The sequence below is a fragment of the Sprattus sprattus genome (genome assembly GCF_963457725.1).
Source record: "Sprattus sprattus genome assembly, chromosome: 18".
NCBI classification, from domain to species: Eukaryota; Metazoa; Chordata; class Actinopteri; order Clupeiformes; family Clupeidae; genus Sprattus; species Sprattus sprattus.
The window spans coordinates 14,211,358-14,232,263 of record NC_137916.1 but is presented as its reverse complement, the minus strand read 5'-3'; the positions used below and the strand labels follow the sequence as shown (position 1 = coordinate 14,232,263).

General features: G+C 40.4%; 1 protein-coding gene across 1 annotated transcript in view; it reads left to right on the top strand.

Moving 5' to 3' along the window:
• usp31 (ubiquitin specific peptidase 31) overlaps nt 1-20,906 on the top strand; it is a gene marked incomplete at its 3' end in the record, with an annotated part of 74,147 nt that overhangs the window by 15,165 nt on the left and 38,076 nt on the right. Inside the window, exons 2-7 of the mRNA XM_080855885.1 lie at nt 8,891-9,025; nt 15,204-15,298; nt 16,735-16,827; nt 17,267-17,402; nt 18,352-18,499; nt 20,298-20,463. Coding sequence (XP_080712011.1) covers nt 8,891-9,025; nt 15,204-15,298; nt 16,735-16,827; nt 17,267-17,402; nt 18,352-18,499; nt 20,298-20,463 — 773 coding nt within the window. The remainder of the gene's footprint in view (nt 1-8,890; nt 9,026-15,203; nt 15,299-16,734; nt 16,828-17,266; nt 17,403-18,351; nt 18,500-20,297; nt 20,464-20,906) is intronic.

Here is a 20,906-nt window from a genome sequence, read left to right as displayed (position 1 = left end):
TAGTGATGTTGCCTAGCAACGCTGTTTGCGTGCGTGTGCAGCACCCTCAAGTTCAGTTTGTCGCTAAGTAGTTGACCATACTGTGCCTTATACATTTCCAATGCGTAAATCATCATTGTTCGACCTGTATGTGAGGCATTATGTGCATACTTAATGAAAGTAAGGGTTTTCATGAAGTTGCTTCTGTGATATATCGTGTATTAAATACCAAATTGTGGGCTACCTGCTCGTGCTATTAGTAGTGATTAGCATGATGCTAAGCGGAGATTTAGCTATGTTCTGTTCTTATGTTGATACGTTGTAATAAAGATGGGTTCAATCCTGTTAAGATATCGACTGGATTAGATATGAATGAGATCCATGTTGCCTAGTGTAATGTCCACTATTATATGTATCTAGTAATATTAGTTGTGTAATTGTTATTGTGTAGCAATAACTCATGGTAATGTAATTCAGTGCAGTGCTAATTAGTCCCCATAAATTAGACTGCTTGGTAACTCAGTGAATAATACGTGCCCTTCTTAGATTGTTGTTTGACAGCCATCAACACAACAGAAGACTTAACATTTTTAGTTTTTAATGCGATTGGGAAGATGAGCAAATGAACGTGAGTGCGTGACTACCGTTGAGAAGGGGGGCGTGGCCGGAGCAGAGTTCAGCGCAGACGTGACATTTTCTGACTGCTTTTGTTCTTTAATTAATGTTTGTTCATTGTTGCGATCTTTGTTGTGTTTATTTGAAAGAAATTCAGTCTTACAGGGTAAAATACAGGGGGTTTTGGGCAATTTTGATGCACAAAATTATGTTTCCGTTTGAAAAGTTGCAATTCCGTTTTCAGTGGTCCATTCCGTTTCAGATGGTCCATTCCGCGTATTCCGTCCGTTTTCCGTTTTCGCGGAAAACTATTGGCCCTAATTTTGCTTAAGGTTAAACTGTGCAGCCATTTAAGCCTTTGTCACGCATATTAGGATAATGTCCCGCTTTTCATTGGGCTGCCCTTCCTTCCTTCGTTATGGCATTCTCATTGCATTTATTAGCCCGGACGGGGTCCTCTCATTCTGCCACTGGTGAATGTGATCTACTTCATTTGCCTGGTACGTACACTCTTACGGAGCAGTCACATTGATGCGTTAGAATGCGTTGATCCAACGGATGGCGGAGGAGGAGTCTGGCGCGTGGGGTTCTGTTGATACCGGAGACGTTATAGTGAGATTGACAGGTCAACAAACCAATCACGTCACTAGCAAGCTTTTACCATGTGAGTAGTAGCATGCTATCATTAGATAGGGTGCTCAGACACCTCACAAATCCTATGATACGTATTTTTCAGTTAAAATAAAGGGTTTTTTACATTGTACAGTGTCTATTTCTAAATCTAACCAAAAAAAAGTCAAACAATGCGAGGTATAAATACGACCATCTACAGAGTTTGGTCAGCCATCTTTTTTTTTGTGCTTGCCGCTCTGTAGACGTGAGCATATATGGGATATGATTGGCTAGCGCCTGTGCTGTCGCCTTGCCTCTCAAAGTTGAACATTCTTCAACTCTTGCCGCAAGCAAAGCATGAAACGCAGCGCACACGAACCAAACGGAGCCACAATTCAGTTCGGCAAAGGATGACGTCACCCCATTCAAAGTGAATGGGGATGCGTTAACCCTGACGAATCAACGCATTCCAACGCATCAATCTGACCAACCCGTTAGAAAAAAGGGTTCATGTCGGTGCTATATAGAACCAAGGGGGTTCTTAGCCAAGGAGATAGAACCTTTTGCCTGAAAATGGTTGCTATTTCATGCACGCGAGGGTAATGTCGAAGCGTTTAAGGCTCATTCTGCACTTAATTTAAAATCATTATCTTTATGGTCTGCATATCAATACATAAACTGAACTGCATATCAAAACAAAGAACTTCTAGATTCTAGCTAACATCTGACCGGTTAACGCCCACGAACATTTACTAGGAACACCGGTAGGCGTTAACCGGTCAGCTGTTAGCTAGAATCTAGAAGTTTGTTGTCTCTGAATAATGTTAGCAGCAGTCAGAAACGTTCTCAGACATCTGAAAAAAGCCCTGCAACCTAGGACAAGCCAAGCAGGCAGTTCTGAAGGCTGATAGAAACGGGTTTGGCCACATGATCCTAGTGCCCCCCCCCCCCCCCCCCCCCCCCCCCCATAGGCTACAACGCGAAATGACGCAATAGGTAATTAGGCCCACGGCATAGTAGAATTTAGACGACTTGCAAGAGCACCACAACACAAAAAAAACTGCTGACGGCGCACTAAAATTAACAAATTCCAAACTGCACACCAAAAGACCAAAGACATAATAAAAACTAAAAGGCAATACCCGATCATTTAAATAGATAAAAATGTGCTTACTTACATCATAGCTGCATTTTCCGGGCTTTCCTCTGAGCAAAGTTGTCAATTAAGTCCTTCATGTACAGGCATTCTCAATTGAGAGTATTGCAAGTCCAGAGAGAAGAGAGCTGCTCCTCAGGTAGCTTTTGATAATTTTGAGCTTGGAGAAGGAGCGCTCCACAGATGCCACTGTCACTGGTATTGTCAGAAAAAGCATGAGTACCGTGCAAACTTCCCCGAAACTCGCAGTGATGCAGATATTCTCAATTATGAGCATCTTCGTCAGCTCTTGGACTGTCTTCATTTGTTAAATGCAGTGTTTTAGACATGCATGGAATGACAACAATTATATTGGACAATCAGCAGAACTTTATGTCATCCTTGTAAAAATCCACCAACCGGTTTGCTTGCTGAAATAGTTCTTCGTCTGTTGCGGTGGAAAGTGTCTCGGGCTGTATGACTTTGAAATGGTCCACTGTTGATCTTATACCACTGAATATCTGGGTCAACTGAGAAATGACAATATCAAGACAGGCATTAAACACATGCACACAAAAGTAAGACTCAGCATCTGCTAAACGTTCATCTTGACACAGTTCATCAAAATGCGCTTTGACTTTTCTTGCCAGAGTATTTTCGAATGTCTTGTTTACACCCCACTTCTCTGAAAGGCCCTTTGATGTCTGTTTGGCATCTTCGAAGTGTTCTCGGAATGCAGATATGTCTCTGATGGCGTAGTCCAGTAACTGCACTGCTGTGGCCAGGTCCATGTCGTGTGATTGCAGAAGTTTTGACGCTACATTAGTCCGCTCTAGAATTTTGCTTTGAACGACAACAAGACAAACGAAGGAGAATTTCCCCATTGTGTGTTTCAATGATGCAGCCTCATCCCGATCGTCTTTCTTTTGGCTTGTCAGAGAAAGTTTTGCCAATGCCTTCATCACTCAGTGTAACGATGTCTCAGAGCGGTCACTGCGTCGTAACGTGATGACCATCTTGTCGGGCATAACCTTTTCAGTGTTATGTTGAAGTCGTTTGTGTCGTCCTCACATTGTGTGTTATTTGTGAGCATTGCCCATCTTTTGATGCTGTGCCCAAAGAATACATAAATGCGCTGAACAATGTCATAGAACTGTCTCACTTCTTGTATCTTCACCGCATCATTAAGGATGAGATTCAAATTGTGCGAGGCACAGTGCACATACACGGCAGCTGGTTCTATGGCAGCTATTCTTGCTTGGACACCACTGTAAATGCTCTGCATATTTGCAGCCCCGTCGTATCCTTGCCCCCTGCACTTGGAAAGGTCTAGGCCGTTGTCCTCCACCGACGCAATTATCTCCTTAGTAAGCTCACAGGCCAAGGAGTCAGTGACTTCACGAAATCCAACGAATGACTCTTTGATCTTAATACCACAGGCAACTCCGCAAGCATCTTGCTCAATTATGACATATCTGTAAATCTGGCTCATCTGATCCACTTTCCCCACATTTTGCGTTGTATCCATAATTACTGAGAAAAATGGAGCTGATCGTATTCAGTCTATGATGTCTTTCTGAACATGTTTGGCAAGGAGTTAATTTAATTCATTTTGTATCAGTGGGCTTAGATACTTGATCGAGCGAGCTTGACGGCTAATCGGATCTTCAAGCACGGGGTCATACTTTGCCAGTAGCTCAATGATGGAAAGGAAATTACCACTGTTAATTTCCCCTACCTTTTCCCTATGTCCTCTGAAGGGAATGTTGTTCACAGCTAAAGTGAGTAACATTAATCACACAGTGTAGTACCTGTCTCCAAAAGCTGGCCTCGTGAAGTATGTCCCTCCATATCCGTATCGATCGTTCTGTTCTGACGCCAATGGTCATATACCACACACATGCTGCTGTGTGAGCAGTGGATGTCTCATGCTGATGAATTTTCCTGGACAAATTTCACCAGTTATTTGTCTTCCATGTTAGCGAAGCAAAGAGCCAGCAGGGCTCACAGTAGGCTACATTTAGTTGGGGTGAGAAGCATAGCCATGTCCTTGGTAACTCCAAGCCAGGCTTGGTTTTGCAAACGTAATATGCTGTTGTAAAGCAGTGGTTATCCTCGGTATTCAGTGGGAAGGGGCCCGTAGGTTTGCCCATGGAGACTATATAACGTTTGACATTTGAGTCAACTCTCAGGGAAATTTCCAATGTCAGTCGGATACTCACGGAGAGTCGATACAATTGGCATGGCATCTACCTCGCTCTCTTCCATTTTTTCATCTACCTCGCTCTCTTTCTCGCTACTTTCAGGCCGTGCTCTGTGTGGCTGTGTGTGTGTGTGTGCTTGCATATTTCCCCTGGATATCCTCAAAACTGCATTACAGTGGTTTGCTGTGAGCGTGCGCATTAGGCACTAGGGAGTGGGCTGCTGGGCTCATTCAGCGACAAAATTTCTACTGATTCAGATTCAAAGGACTCAAAAGATTCGGATCTTTTTAGTGATTCACTCAAAGGACTATGAATCTTCTAAGTGAATCGAAATTCCCATCACTACAAAGCAGTTGTCATCACTGCTGAGGACACAGATGATGTGTTAGTCCTATCCTTAGGATTCAATAAGAACATTCAGTCCTATCTATCAGAAATGCGGAACCCAAAATAGAACCAGATTATTTTACATAACGAAGCTTGGCCAATCGCTAGGAAGTGGTGTCTCTGGTGCCCTCCTTGGCATGCATGCCTTCACTGGTTGTGAGACCGTCAGTGTCTTTGCAGGCCGTGGGAAGATGGGCGCCTTGAAGCTACTGAATACTGACAAGGCCTACCAAGAGGCCTTCAGTGAGCTTGGACGTTCTTAGGATGTGTGGGATGAGCTTTTTGAAGAGCAGCAAGAGATCACATGCCGTATGTATGTGCATTTTACCCGCACAACAGATGTGAACACCCTTCGTCACCAACTCTTCTGTGCTAGACGTGGTGAAGCAGAGTCCAGTGAACTCCCACTGTGTGAGGATTGCCTCTTTATGCATGCAATGCGTGCTAACTATCAGGCTGCAATATGGAGGCAGTCTGGTCTCTAAGACCCAACCCTCCGTGCCAGATCCCAAGGAAAGTGGGTGGACCACTGACGATGATGGGAAATTTGCGATTGAGTGGATGAGTGGACATGTCTCATCAATGGCCTGAAGTGCGCAGATATGTTCTGATCAACCCAGTGAGAAAGAACCCACTGTCGGGTTAACATGATGGTGATGGTGACTGAGTCCTAGGTTGAAGGTGTGGACCTAACATGCGAAGCTGCAGGAAACCTATTGTGTTTCTATGTTTTATTATTATTATTATGATTCTTTGCTGGGATCCTATGGCAGCCCATAGAACCGTCTGGTAAAAAGTTGTGAAATTTGGCACACTGATTGGGGACAGTCCCATGATTCATTTCACCAAGTTTCATGTAGGCAGATGTAGAGCTCTAGCGCCACCAACAGGTCAAAGTTGGACGTACGTTCACACACGTAACTTTTGTCCCGTTGGCCCGATTTTCAAAAATGAGGCATCCTTGGAATCCTTGGACCAGCACGAGTTCAACGCACCCTATGACGTCATTTTGCGCCATGATGGATTTTCCGCCATTTTGGATTTTATCAAAAACCTTCAAAAAGTTTCACTTCACTTCAATATCACAGTTTCAGGGAATCCAATGGTACCTCATTTTTGAAAATCGGTCATGCGGTTCAAAAGTTGCGTGTGTTAACACAAGTCCAACTTTGACACGTTGGTGGCGCTAGAGTGGTATAATGAGAGACATGAAACTTTGTATGAATAAAGAAGGGACTGTCCTTAATAATTGTGCCGAATTTCACAAAAAGTTACCATATGGTTTGTCCGGTACAGCCACTCAAATTCAGCAGAAAAGCAGCCAAACAGGAAGTGTCTCAAATCTCAGCTAATCTTTGAGATATCAACACCAAACTGGTATGTCACTTGGAAGACACTACAACATGTTCCCATGTGCAAAGGCAACTTAATTTCTTGAAAAATGATTGATATAAAGCAAATTGGATACATTGTTAATGCTAAAATACTGCTTTACACATCTGCAGGTCAAAAAGTTAAACTCTGATTCAATCACAAGTTCATATGAAGACACTTGAGAGTGTTTAGTACACAAATCTGAAAAAAGTTGACTGTAAGATGAAAAGTAGATTTTTGGTGAATATTTGAAACATGCATGCTTGACTACTTGCTAGGGTGGTTCTCTATAGAATGTCTCTATGTCTCCTCATCCGCGCGGCTCCTAAATCTCACACACTCAGTCTCCCCTTAACACACGCGCAGGCTTTGTTTTACGCACACACATTCTCACAGACACACAGCTTGGTGTCACACACATACATTCTCACAGACACACAGGGTAAGCGCACACACACAACCTCCACTCAGTCTAAACTTCAGGGCAAAAGCATTGTAAATGTTGGATTTGAAATGTAATATCCCATTGGCAAGTCTGCAGCATGGATTTTTCTATACAGTGACAAATTGTCACAAAATTAAATTTTTCCCTGGTTCGCAATGTTTGGAGGAGGAAACCGCCATCGCTGCTTGCAGCTATATTTACGTCTGTTTCTGTTGCATAAACCTATATCTGAACAATAAGTTACCATAAATCCTCAAATTGTGGCCGGGGCTTTTATTTACTTAGGCTGCACAGCACACCGGCCTTTATTTGGGGCAGGCCTTCATTTCTTACTTATCATCTGTTATAGAATTTTATAATTTAAATCAAATAATGGGCATACCGGTAATTACAGTTGGCTAATATCATTCATTGCATATGCTTTCAACACTTGCTGCACATCATGTAGCACTTTATGCGCAGTGTCAACGTAACAATGAACATTTAATTTATGGTCTCCACTGTCAGTCAAGGAGGAAATGCTTTGTTTTTAATCATTTTTCTAGACACTCTATTATGCTTCGCGGACTGAAAAAGTACATTCGACGAGGCTGGTTTCCATATCCAGGCTAACCTTCTTTCTACCTCCACCTGCTAGTCGAGCTCTGGTCTTTTTAGATGCATTCAGTGAATTATTTTGCTTCTTCCAGTATCGAATTCGTCTTGAGTCAAGGTCAAACTGCTTTGCTGCTTTATCTCTCGAATGTTCTGCAGCATTCTCTTTGAATTTAATATCAAAATTTTGCCTCATTCCATAGTCTACTGCTTTATGATCCCTTCTGGAAAAAGTAACCTAGCCAACTAAAACGTTACAGATAAACAACAGTAGGCTACGATACATGCATTTAGGCTAAACAATAACAAATTGCCAGACGCGCTTTCATGAACAATAACAAATTTGCCTCGTTGTCCTACATGGGATTTTTTTTTTTTAAATGGCAAACAGCCCATGAAATTAGCCAAAAATATTAAACATGAGGAGAACATGTATTTATTGAATGCAATCAATTCAATTGTGATGTCTACTTTGTGCCAATGGACTGATGCTGGTAGGCTAGTAAAATAGGCTACTTTATTTTACCCCCGGCCTGTATTCGGGCCGGGTCTTTATTTGTCCGTGTTGACCACGCCCCCGGCTACTATCTGAAGCCCAGCGTCTATTAGAATCCCGATCTTTATTTGAACCCCTCCTGGGGTTTAATATCTACGGGTCTGGTAATAACAGATACAAGAATGGTAGGGGGTGTGCAATTGGGCTAGTAGAGCCAGTTAAGGGATAGGCAGTGGGTTGCCAAGATGGGGATCTTCCCAAATAGTGAGCCTGCATCGATTTATAAAAACTGTGTTTATAACTCATTTATAAGGGCTTATTAATGACTTACAAAGGGTTTACAACCGAATTAATAACTTATTTATTAACCTTTATAATGGAGCCTTATTGTAAAGTGGTACCTAAAAGTTATACATGAAATGGTATAAGTAAAATGTGGGGGGAAATGTGTACATGGGTGCAAATTAACTCAGTCTCATGGTGAGAGCACAGTTCAAAAGTCTTTGACATCAACTTCTCACAAACAGTAGATCTATTAAATGTTTGAGGTCATAACCTTGATTGGAAGATTGAGCAATCTCAGTTTTTTATCCGAAAGCTAAAATAGCCTTGTTAGAAAAGCATAATCACAAGGCGATGGCATAAGACATTTATTTTTCTATTACCTGGTTGTTAGATTTCATTGAATTCAATATACTAAAGCTTTAACATATTTTTTAGAATGAATCAATGGTCAACATACGGAGCCAACAAATCTGTCCCCTGATCCCAGCTAGGAACATAAGGTTGTTTGCTGAGCCATGTGTGAAATGTGCCGGAGACAGGCATACTTAGCATTTATTCAATGTGATTAAATTAGTGTCAGAATTCTAACCAGGTTAATTAGCAGTCATATCCCCTCAAACTGATACCTCCTATTTTGACACCCAGACACACCATTCCCCTCCCATATCTATAAAAAATGGCCAGACTGCAGTGTTTTAAGATAATATGAAATATGTTTTGTTTCAGTAATGTTCATATTCTAACAAAGTGTTTCCCTCCATCAGAATGCGGTCTCAAAGAGTGCCATGCAGTACAGGGGCAATGCCCAGCATGACGCGCAGGAGTTCCTTCTGTGGCTGCTGGACCGAGTGCATGAAGACCTCAACAACGCTCCATCAAACAGTGGACCTTCAATTAAGGTAAAAGCAGTGCTTGTAAGAAACATTCAAAAATGAGTTAGAAATAGCAATAGAAGCTGAAGAACTGATATGATGTCAAAAACACCAATGTGCTTAAGCATGTTTTATGCACCGCACAGTTAACACCTGGTAATTAACTAAAAGTTCATCTTATTATTACTATTATTATTATTATAATACAATAATAATATAGGGTGACCAGATTTGAGTTTGTGAAAAAGATGACACTTCGTCGCAGGACCCCGCCCCCCAGGCTTTTAGCTAGGATTTTTTGAGGGGGGGTCCATTTTGTAATTGAACCTAACGCGGCGAAGCCCCGGTGACCCAGCAAAACTAGGGGGGTCTGGGGGCATCCTCCCCCATAAGATTTTTTTTTTAAATAACCTTTTAAATAGTGTCCTTTAGTGGGTTTAAGGAAGATAAATTAACAAATTTAGATTTATTATATGGCATAAACATATTGAAGACATCCGCTGAGATTTTGTTTTGGACATGTGTGAAGCAGGAGCACCCTGACCTGGGAGAGAAAGCTTAGGAGCAGCTATACCCTTTGCCTCCACATATTTATGTGAGGCCTCCTGCTCTGCAATGACTGTGATCAAAACAAAGCAGAGAAACAGACTGTGCCTGGAGAAGAGCCTAATCACAGCAGTTGCCTCCTTTTTTTTTGAAAATAACCTTTTAAATAGTGTCCTCTAGTGGGTTTTAGGAAGAGAAATTAACAAATGTAGATTTAAAATATGGCACAAAAATAAACATATTGAAGACATCTGCTGAGATTGGTGCTAATTATAGTTAATGTCAGATATCCTCTGTTCAATTTTCAAACTCCCTCACTATATGACTTTTTTTTGCTCGAGCAATATTCCATGACAAATGATACGATGCCAACGTGACCGTTTCAGAGTACTTCGTACATTTAAAAAAAAAAAAAAGCCGAGTCTGTTTCTCTGACTGACGTTTCAATTCAAAGTATGTACCTTGTGCTTGCACAGCTCTGTGCCTTTAGGAACTCCTGGGCTATGTTAGCATTGTGTGTGGAGAGAAGGCGCTGTCAGGCGCTCCAAGTTTGAGGCTTTAAAATGTGACAGTGATGTCTGGCATATTAAGCAGAGGGGTTTTCCATTTCTCTCCGCAAAACATTCCTTCCATTCAGGCAAGAACGTGCGGTGTTTATCTTCATATTTTCGTTTAGCTTTACGCTTTGCTGGATCCATGGCATTCTTTCAGTAGCTACTGCTAGTCTGGCTAGTAACTCTGCGACTGGGTGCACACATTAGAATGTTTCATGTTTGGAACATTAACGTTACTTGAAGACATCTCTCAAGATCGCGTGATGACACAATATACATGAATAAATACCCATTCAAATCGGACAGCCTTTTGTCTGTATTTCGTGCAAAATATGCATTTTAGATGTTTATTTTACAATATGAAAATTCTGTACACCAAGAGAAAAGTCAGTGAGCAGCACTCGCGCTGGAGCCGAGCCACATGTCAGCCGGCAAAGAGCTGCATGCGGCTCGCCACCCCTAATAGCGGTAAACTGTTGTTTTACGTGTTACAACGTGATTACGCTCATTAACGTTTGAACAATGTTGAGAGTTATTGTGAACACGTTTAAAAAAAGTTTGACTGAGTGAAAAAAGGGACGAAAAACTTAAGGCGTCTGTAGGGCGTCTGCCTAAAAGTACTGCGTCCAATTTTTGTATTATTTTAGAACAGTGTGTCCAAAAGACGCACGGACGCATGCCTAGCTAAAAGCCTGCCGCCCCCTCCCCCGCGACGGAGTTTTGACATTTTTTTTATATGCAGTTGACCCCGCCCCCTCCCCCCTGACAAAGTTTTCACATCTTTTTCACATGCAGATGTCATGTACTATTGTAAACAATGCAACTACTGGAGGCGGCAAGGTGCTCAGTGTTGCCATAATGAAATGGCTTAGTACTGTATCGTACCTAAGGCTCAAATGATCGTATTTGGAGGATAATTATCATACATTTTGCAACATTTGGAAGGCGGTGGACCAATCAGTGTTGCCAATTTAGCGACTTTATTAGCAAAAAGCGACTAGCGACAAATCTAGCCACTGTTTTGTCATTTGGTGGATTATTGTGTTGACAAAGCACTGAAAAAGCATCTTGTATATCCTGTTCTGCAGTTCACGCTACAACAGATCTCACGAGAGCTGACAACAGCGAGGGCTGTCATGGTCTCCTCTCCACTCACATAGTGCCTGCACGGCCAGTCTGACTAAATAACAGCAAAATATAAGAACTTTGTATTCGCGGGAAAACTATAAGTGTTACCGCGCCTAGAATTGCATATTGTGCGCATGCGCAGCTTATTCGCATATTATGCAAATTCGTTGATTACGAGATCTAGCGACTTTTCGGAGAGCTTACAGCTACTTTCCTCACCGAAAAGTTGGCAACACTGGGACCAATATCAGTTCTCTCTACAGCCAGTGTTATAGAGGGGGTTCGGGAAATGTGTAATCACTAAGGGTCACCCGATTAGAATGGAAAAGAATGGAGACTTGGATATCAAGTTTGATTATTCACACCTTGTATTGCAAAAAACAAAAACGAATGGAATTAATTGTAGGTGGGTGTATGTTTGTATGTTTTTGTGAGTGGTTCTGAAAGTAAAGTACAAACAGAAATATACATAATACACAACGCTGTAGTGACATTTAAATAATAAATTATACAGGGAGCTAACGGTAAGAATTCAACCTCTTAAGTAATGACATGCTACTGGCTTAATCTAATATCAACAAGGGCATATACGCTAGATGAAGGACCGCTCAAAGTGAGCATAGGTACACTTCAACACTCGTATTTGTACATTAGCAGTTTATGCTAAGCGAGTTCACGAACAGTGCCATCATGCTATATTAATTCAATTACACTCCTTGTTACAATTATGAGCAAACTAAACTATCATAAACACATAATGACGGGATACAAAGTCAAACTTACGTATACATGGACGCACACATATTCAACAAAATCCAATGTTCAATTATGTGAAATTATTGCTCGAAGCAAACTGCCTCTACATCTTTTTATGCCATGAAGCAAAACCTAAAACTATACCATGTGGAGTGCAGTCACATGACCAACGCAATTACCAAATATGGTCATTATCTGAAACTTGCTCTGTCTGGGCAACCGAACAAATAACTTCTATGGCTTTTGTAACAGCCAGAGCTCTCGCAAAAAGGTGGAACGTAAGGGACGACATACCCTTTCCAAAACTTGTAAGGACGTAATAACTAGTTTGTGAAAGACCCTGAGACACACAAATATCCGACGAGGCAAAATCCCGGACAATTTTGGAATCCCTGCCGGACGCATTTTTTAGGTCTCGAAAAGAGGACATGTCCGGGTAAAAGAGGACGTCTGGTCACCCTAAATAATAATGATAATAATAAGGAAGAGAAACATTAAAGCAACATTATGTAACAATTTCACCTTAAAATAATGGCTTAAAAATCGCTTTGATGGTAAACGGACTTATACGCAGAATGGCACTTGGTATGGTATTGCTCTATGTAACTTTGGTGGATAGGGTGTGACACATCTCCCGAGAACTACGTGATGCGTTATGGCACCACCTCACACAACAACAACTAGTCCCTTCATCTAGCTATAAGATGAGGCTAGCGCTGTATGGACGTCATTGCAGTTAGGCTGTGTTAACAAATAAATGTGTACCACTGTCTATTAGGGGGTCTCAAAGCGTGATTTGTATTCACAACAGTGGTGTAAAAGTGAACTACGCTTTACAACTTAACAATTCTCGCTTAATGGGGCTTGAACAAGAACAGTAGTTGCGATTGCGTCATGCTGAGGCAATCACACTAATAACTAGAGATGCATTTTCCCAAAAGAAATACGAGCACCGTGCATAGACATTTAAATAATATCATGGCTAATAACTTATGTAAATATGAAACCATACCAAATGTCCATTAACATTTAAAGGTGTCACCATGTGGCCATTAATATAATTGTATAATCCAAAGGATGTGTCGTCAAAAATCAAGTGCAAAGTGAGTAGTTGAGTCTGCTTGTGCATGTTGTTTTCTAAAAGTCTTTAAAAGTCTTTTAAAACCTTGTAACTAGGTCATTTGAAGGTCATTTTAGAATATTATTAAAATGGTGAAGAGGGCAAATTAAATAGCAGAGTTTTCCAATGTTCAGTTCCTTCTCACAGCAAAGTTTCATATATCAGACCGTAACTCCACATACCAGACCACATCTCAAATAGGCCCCCAATTATGGTTTTAATAACACCAGGCCAGAGCCATGAGGCTTGGCTCCTGGGCTTTTGTCTATGTTACAAGCCATCAAATACGGTTCCTGGCTTTTGTGTGTCTTAAAGCCAGAACTATTAGACTTGTTAGCCTTTATCTACAGCCACGACAAGATGGTCGAAGCCAAACATAATAGCTTCTATATGGCCCTACCTGGCCATAGCCCTTGGTCAAGCACACCCCTTACTTTGACCTCCACCCACCCCTTCCCCTACAGTTTATGCTATTGTCTTATATGTCTGATGAAAAATACTTTCCTCGCAATAGAAGACGCGCCTTGTGGCATGTGACCTACTGTGCCGAGGTTACTGTGACCTAGCGTTCGAATAAACGTATTCTTTCGCTACGCCGTCTTCCACAAGTCTCTTACTCTGAAGAAGCAACTTGAACCAAGAAAAGGGGCTTGGAGTTTTCATCATGGAATTTGTCGAAGAACAGCATACTCTTTCAATAGGCTAATTGACTCAAGACTTTGTAAGAGTTCAGCTACTTACTGAACTTCAGATAAATACAGATTATGCCGTCACGTACTAGTTACATTTGAAAATCCATACATGAGAAGGAAATAAATTGGTCTAAACAGTGTTCTGTTTCAAGAATATTCAAATACAAACATGCAAAGAATTGATTCTAGCTAGCTCTGAGATTGAGGCCAAAAATTGCTGCAGCTCCACTACATTACTGACAACCTGTAGTGTAGAGTAGGCAACACTGAACATTTCAGTTTACATCATTGTCAAGCTATTAGCAAGTTTGGCAGACAAACCATGACAACTTCCCCGAATTCCAAATTTCCCAAAGAATCTCCCAAGCCTGTCACTTCCTTCCGTAATGTTTTCACTGACAGAAACAAACTGTCGTTTGCATGCTAGGCCTGCGTCTGGGAGACTGTTACTAGACCTTATTTAATTTGTATTTCAAAGCGTGGTTATCAACCATGGTTTTCATTTTAAATACCAACTATAAGAAATGTTACCGTACCGTTTCATCCCTAATGGAAACTTTGTCTATCCGGGCGCATGATCAACAGCCTTATCTGGGCCCATAATAAAGGCAGAGATGCCTATTTAAAGCATCCCATGAGATTGAAGAATTGAATATTCTCTGTTGTAGTGCAAATGACCTGATTGTTTAAATACATATATTATACAAATCTAACAAACCGTTCAAAGTCTTTGTGCTGAGCACAAACAACTTGGGATCTTTATAACTGCATTACCTATAACAATATTTCTGCTTTACACTTACCCTTTACATCTATAGTTAAAATGTCCTTTGGCATCAAGTTGTTAAAGATACCTGTACGTATTTGCAATTCAAAAAATGTCCCCTTACAAACAGTCAGTGGTCGGATGTATTGATTTTATGTATGCTCACTTAAAATCTGTGAAACAATCATGTGCGCTTCATGACAGTAGCTGGCCAGCACACACACACACACACCAATTTACTCAGGGCTGCATCAACTGACACAATGGTAAACTAAGACAAGACAAATTAATTTGAATTACAATACGTCCACATGCGTAATTTAACTATCAGACAGCAGTGGCCCACTGAAAATTAAGCATGGGATGTTTTAACGGTTACAGTTAAAGGAGATCTGATCTTTTGTACAAAGGAGTAAATGGTAAATGCCACAAACTTCTTAATTTTCTTAAATTTGACACGTTTGCTCAGTTTTGAAGTGGTCTCCCATTTTTGGACCCCACTGAATTACATCACGAAGAGATCGCCCTCAATATTTCACCATCGTCATGTGCCTCTTGTGTTACTGTTTAAAATACATGTGTGCTGTACCTCTTGTGTTATTGTTGAATATACATGTGTGCTATGTTTGTTCGTTTTTTATAGCCTCCTGTAGAAGAACATGATGACACTTTGGAAGGACCATCTCCATCTCTTTCAACTGGTTCTTTTGTACAGGAACTTTTTCAGGCCCAATATAGGTATGTGTAATCTCTGCTATTAGTTTTTGTGTTGTTTAGATGTTTAGATGCTTGTCTTTATTTAGTTTTAATTAAAATGCATAATCCTTGTTTCAGGCCTAATCTGATTAATAGTGTTAACAGCTGGCACTGCAATAATATATTTTAATGGCGTTGCAGTTCACAACAACAACGTAATTAAAAAAATAATAATAAATGTAGACTTCAAATCAACCTCATGATATTTATTTAGAGTTTTTTTGGCCTCTATTCAAATGGCAATGCAGTTTGCAATTGGCAATTTAATATGCAATTTGGTCATGCAGTATGAAATTACATACATGTTTACAAAATAAGCACAACTATTCCTTTTAAAAGGGCTCTTGGAAAACACTGTCCAGAACCTGTGCCGATATTGCCATCTTCAAATATTGTAATCTGGTCTGAAGCTTTCAGTTCAAAGGGATTGCTCGACCAAACCTTCCACTAATTCACTTTGCCCAGGCTCTGCCCACTCAATGCCTTTACTGGATAAAGTCGTCTAATCTGCAGTCAGTCTATGCTCCGTATCTACCACATAAGACAGGTTGTCAATCTGATTCCCCCATGTCCATATACAGCTGTTCAAGCTGTACCAACAGAGGGTTAGGCAAAATATCAGCAAAGGTTAGCTAATTTTGATTTGCCTGCAGCAAAACCTTTCCCAAATCATGGGCGTGAACCTGTGACTTTGATTGCAAGATTGGTGCTTTCACCATTTCTCCACTTCACTCAGAGCTAGATATAACCTTACTCATAACCAGTGGTTAATACATGAGTGCTTATTTAGTTGTTCTTCCATAACATTTTATTCCCCTTGCAAATCTACTGGTTAGACAATAACATGCTTGGCGCATACTTGGGCTTTTGTTTAGGCAAACCAAAATAGCGTGCCAAACGTTGCTATGGAATAGGTACGTTTGGTGCAATTGTTCTTTACTGATTGGGTGATAACAGTTCACTGTATTTTACGTAGGTGTCACAAGGCAGTGTAAAATACGCCGATCCAAAGGCCTAGAGAGCGGTTTGTGTTTCACTCACATTTTACACTGGATTTTGTGCACTTTACGCCACATTTAGTTGTATTGTAATTGTCTTGTAAAAAAGCAGCGTTGGGTTCATTTGTACACGGCAACGTTTTACGCGGCACATAATGGAGCTTATAACAGCGACAGTACCCTGATTCTTTTGAAGTTTCATGTCTCTGCCTCAAGTGCCAATATCAATAGCACCACCATCAGGTAAACGTTTGAGGTTGAGAGACATTGGAGACATTTTTTTCAGTCTCTAGAACTTTTTTTTGTCTTAAACACAATGTAGGTCAGTAGTTTTCAATGTTTTCATCTAGAGGTAAGGATGCTCTCTGCATTTCATTCTGTTGCCCAATCCATTTGTAATTAACCTTTTCTCTCTGCCAGGTCCTCACTCACCTGTCCTCACTGTCAGAAGCAGAGTAATACCTTTGATCCTTTTTTGTGCATCTCATTGCCCATTCCTCTACCACACACAAGGTAGGTGTTTCCATAGTTCACTAATGAGAGGCCTCTGGCTGTTTTTTTTTGCATCAATTGAAATGTTCAATGTCTAGTCTCTTGGAGAAGGATAAACAAAAGTTGTCCATTAGAATGCAGGTAAAATTCAAGTGGCCAACTATTGTGAAATTAGTATAATGCAATTACATTTTAAGTCGAATTAATAGTTAATTCAATGTCCCCCTGTTGACCATAGAGATGTTGAGGAAATTTTTAGTGTTGTCCTTGAGTCTCTTAAGTCTCCTTCAGCTGGGAGGAAAAACCCTGTTTAGGAAGGCATGCATCATTAAAGGTTAATCAAGGCTTGTCATAAAAGCAACACTGTAAAAGGACATAGATTTAACATATAGATTGTTATTCGTGGATTAAACACTAATTCATAGGTTTGTTTTTTTTTCACTTTTGTTTTTCTGACTAGGCCCCTCTATGTGACCGTCGTGTACCAGGGAAAGTACTCTCACTGCATGAGGATTGGTGTTGCTGTGCCGCTCCACAGCACCGTCTCCAGACTGAGACAGGCAGTGTCGCAGGAAACCAAGATTCCACCTGACCAGGTGTGTGTCAACAGCCTCTAAGAAAAAAAAAACCTGAAAATAAACCTCAGAAATAAAACTGACTGCACATGATAACATGAATCTGTCTGTCTGTACAGAAATCATTCCATTTACAATACCGCTGCTATGTTTACAAACTGAATAGCCAATTGGCAGATTTTTTTATACATAGCAGAGTGTAGTCAGAGATATTCCAGATTTGTTTCACCTCTTGTAATTGTACTTAAAGGTGCATTAAGTGTGCCTTGGTGTAAAAAAGTGTAACACAATTGTGTGTTGGGAGTACAGTGAGATGGACTGTAAAATATCATGTCTTATGAGTTATATCATTATTGTATCATTATTGTATGTCCTGTATATTTTTTTGGTGCACTTCTTAAATGCTTATTTGTAGTAGTACTACAACACAGTTGTCACTCATACATAGTCAGTATAGACAGTATGAACTTCAGACTTTTGTATATCAAATCAAACATTATTTATAGGCGCATTTCATACCAAGAGGTAACACAATGTGAAGGAAATGTGGGGGGCAGGGGTGTGGCGGCATTGGCACTGATTTTCCAGAGGGATACAAAAGCCATAAAATATAAGTTCAAACATATTTTACAAAGCATGCACATACACATGTACTGCAGACCCAGTGCCAGATTTCAATCCAGATTTAGTTGCTGTGATGACAACATCTTTGTGGGTGTCATTATTGTTCAGCACTGTTTCTCATAGAAGCCTTGCGTAATATTATGTAACATGGATTTACCAATAACACAAAATGTGAAAAAATTGAATGTCCCCCAGACAACATGGAAGTTCATCTGACACAGAAGTAAAACATTTGTCCTGCAGTTTTTAACACAGTTGTATTATTATCATGACCAAGTTGAGGTTCTTATTGATATGTAATTTTCCCACAAATTGAATGTTTCTTTTTTTTTTTTACTTTGTGCAGTTTGTTTTGACTGAAATGTATTACGACGGTTTCCACCGCTCCTTTTGTGATGATGAAGATGATCTCGACATCATTCAAGAAAGTGACTCAGTCTTTGCTTTTGAGACTCCTGAGGCATTTCGATTAGAAAACATTCGCTCTAAAAGAGGTAAACTACCTTTTTGTAATACACTTTCATTTGAAAATATAAATGAATTGAATGTATCTGAGAATAAACAAGAATTATATAAGGATATACTCTGTCTACCATCCTCCCTTTCTGTCCTACTTTAGGAATGAACAAAATTGGGATGATGTCACATAGCAATACATTTACATTTATATTTGTGTGATACATATGACCATATTTGAGAGGCTAAGAATGTCAAAAACTTGAAAATATCCTGAACTATAACTGTGTAGAACTAATACTGAAAATCACTTTTACAAGTGTGTGTGTTCGCAGATGGAATTTAGGGTGTTTTCACACCTTAGCTTTTTAGTTTGGTTAAACCAGACTCTGGTTAGTTTTCCCCCTTGGTGTGATTTGATTGAGCTTCCGTCAGAGGGCAATACACAATTCCGTATTGCCTGCTGAAGCCCCTGAGCATGCGATACGTGGGAGGCATGGCTACGCATTAGCTATGACTACGCATTAGCCAATCAGAATGCTTGTACTTTCGTTGTCATCTAATCATTATTATTATAATTAAACCTAAGAAGAGGAATCACACCAACAAGCAGAGTGTTCCACAACCATGAATCAAAACTTTGAGATACAGATGTAATCAACAAATTCATGAAAAGGAGAATTATGGGTGACTTCTATAAAGTGCTTTGCAATCACTGTAATTAAGATTTTCAGTCGAAATGATAACAGTTTGTCTTTTTTCTTATTACCAACTATTATTGAGGAAGTAATGATCATCGCAAAAAAAAAAACTGAAAAAAGCAAAAAATGTAATGAAATGTCATGTTGTAACAGTTTGTCAATTTTATGCAATGACTTATTGGAATATTGTATGCACAAACTTTAAGGGACTTAAAACACATAAGGATCTTTCTATTACCTAGCCTGACGATGTCATACTCATAATTCTAGTCAGAATATGAGTCTGATGCTGAGCCATTGGGCTGTGATTATGGAGCGTGTTTCAACGAACCAGGAAAAAAACTGCCTCTTCGCTCAATTGGATACCTACAACTAATCAGAGCAACATAGTATGACCATCTGATACATTAAAACTTTTACCGGATCCCGTAAGAAGGACGGCAAAAAAAAACATATTTTCGATCAACAAATGCCTTGATCGCGTTTCTCTGTTCCTCTTTCAAAATGAATGCACTATCAATATCTGTGTGATATGCCTGCTCACGTACTTATTAGCAGCAAGGCTATAGCTAGCTACCATTTGTTTCAATGTTTTTTTTGTCTTCGCGTTAGCAATAACCTATCAATAATGGTCTAGAGCGCTTCAGTTAAGACCTACAATCCTCGGCAAAATTCGTGTTGCACATACACAACTAACCGAGTCAATGTAGACATAAAAAAGTCGTGTAGATAGCTTAAATCATATAAAATATGTCCCACTAAGCTCCCGAGATGGCGCCATCTTTGTTCGATGTATATTCTTTCTATCTAATCAACTCAAGCGTTGGTTGGTCATCTGTCCATCAACGTATAAAGCCCGCCCTTACAATTTGATTGGTCAGATCACTTTTCCGAGACGTTGAATCTCTCCCAACTAGCTCAAGTCCAGACTGAATCTCCCAGACCAAAAATGTTGTGGGCGGAGTTCAGGCTGGTATCCAGGCTACCTATTACCATATGTTACCAGTTACTGCCAGTATTTGCAGAAAGGCCCAGCCTTCTCTTGACACATTTTGTACACTTTTGATTTTGCAATGAGTATTTTGTCAGTATTATGTTTTCATTAATTTTCATGTAACCCTGCGTCATTCTTTAGGTAGTCTTTTGGCAAATTTGAATCAGAAGAATGGCCCAGAGAACGTCAGGAGTCCATCCTTTATGCAAGGAGTGGCGAATCCAGCCTCGCCTAACAAGAACGCAGCTACTGACAAGATGATCCTGCTCATCTGCAATAGAGCCTGCACAGGCCACCAAGGAAGACGGTACAGTGGTTACTCTCCATTTATAAATCCAGATTGTATTAGTCCTCACCAGGCTTTTAGCTAGGATTTTTTTAGGGGGGGTCCATTTTGTCATTTAACCCAACGCGGTGGAGCGCGCGCGCGCCGCAGGCGCAAGTATCGTAGGGGGGTCTGGGGGCATCCCCCCTGTCAAATTTTTTATTCGTAACTGTGGGAAACACTATTTTACTGCATTTTGAGGTGCACATTTTGTGGAATTCAGGTAATATTTTTTGGTGTGTCTGTTGCAGTATTGTTGCTTAATTGTCACATATGATGTACATCAGTGTACCACACAAACTGAAAATCATACCAACACAGAAGAAATTCAAGCCAGAACTGCCATGTACATCTTGTATGTATACATGCAGGGGGCTACTGGTCAGTTGATAGTCACATAGTGTTAGACTTGGCTGACCCAAATA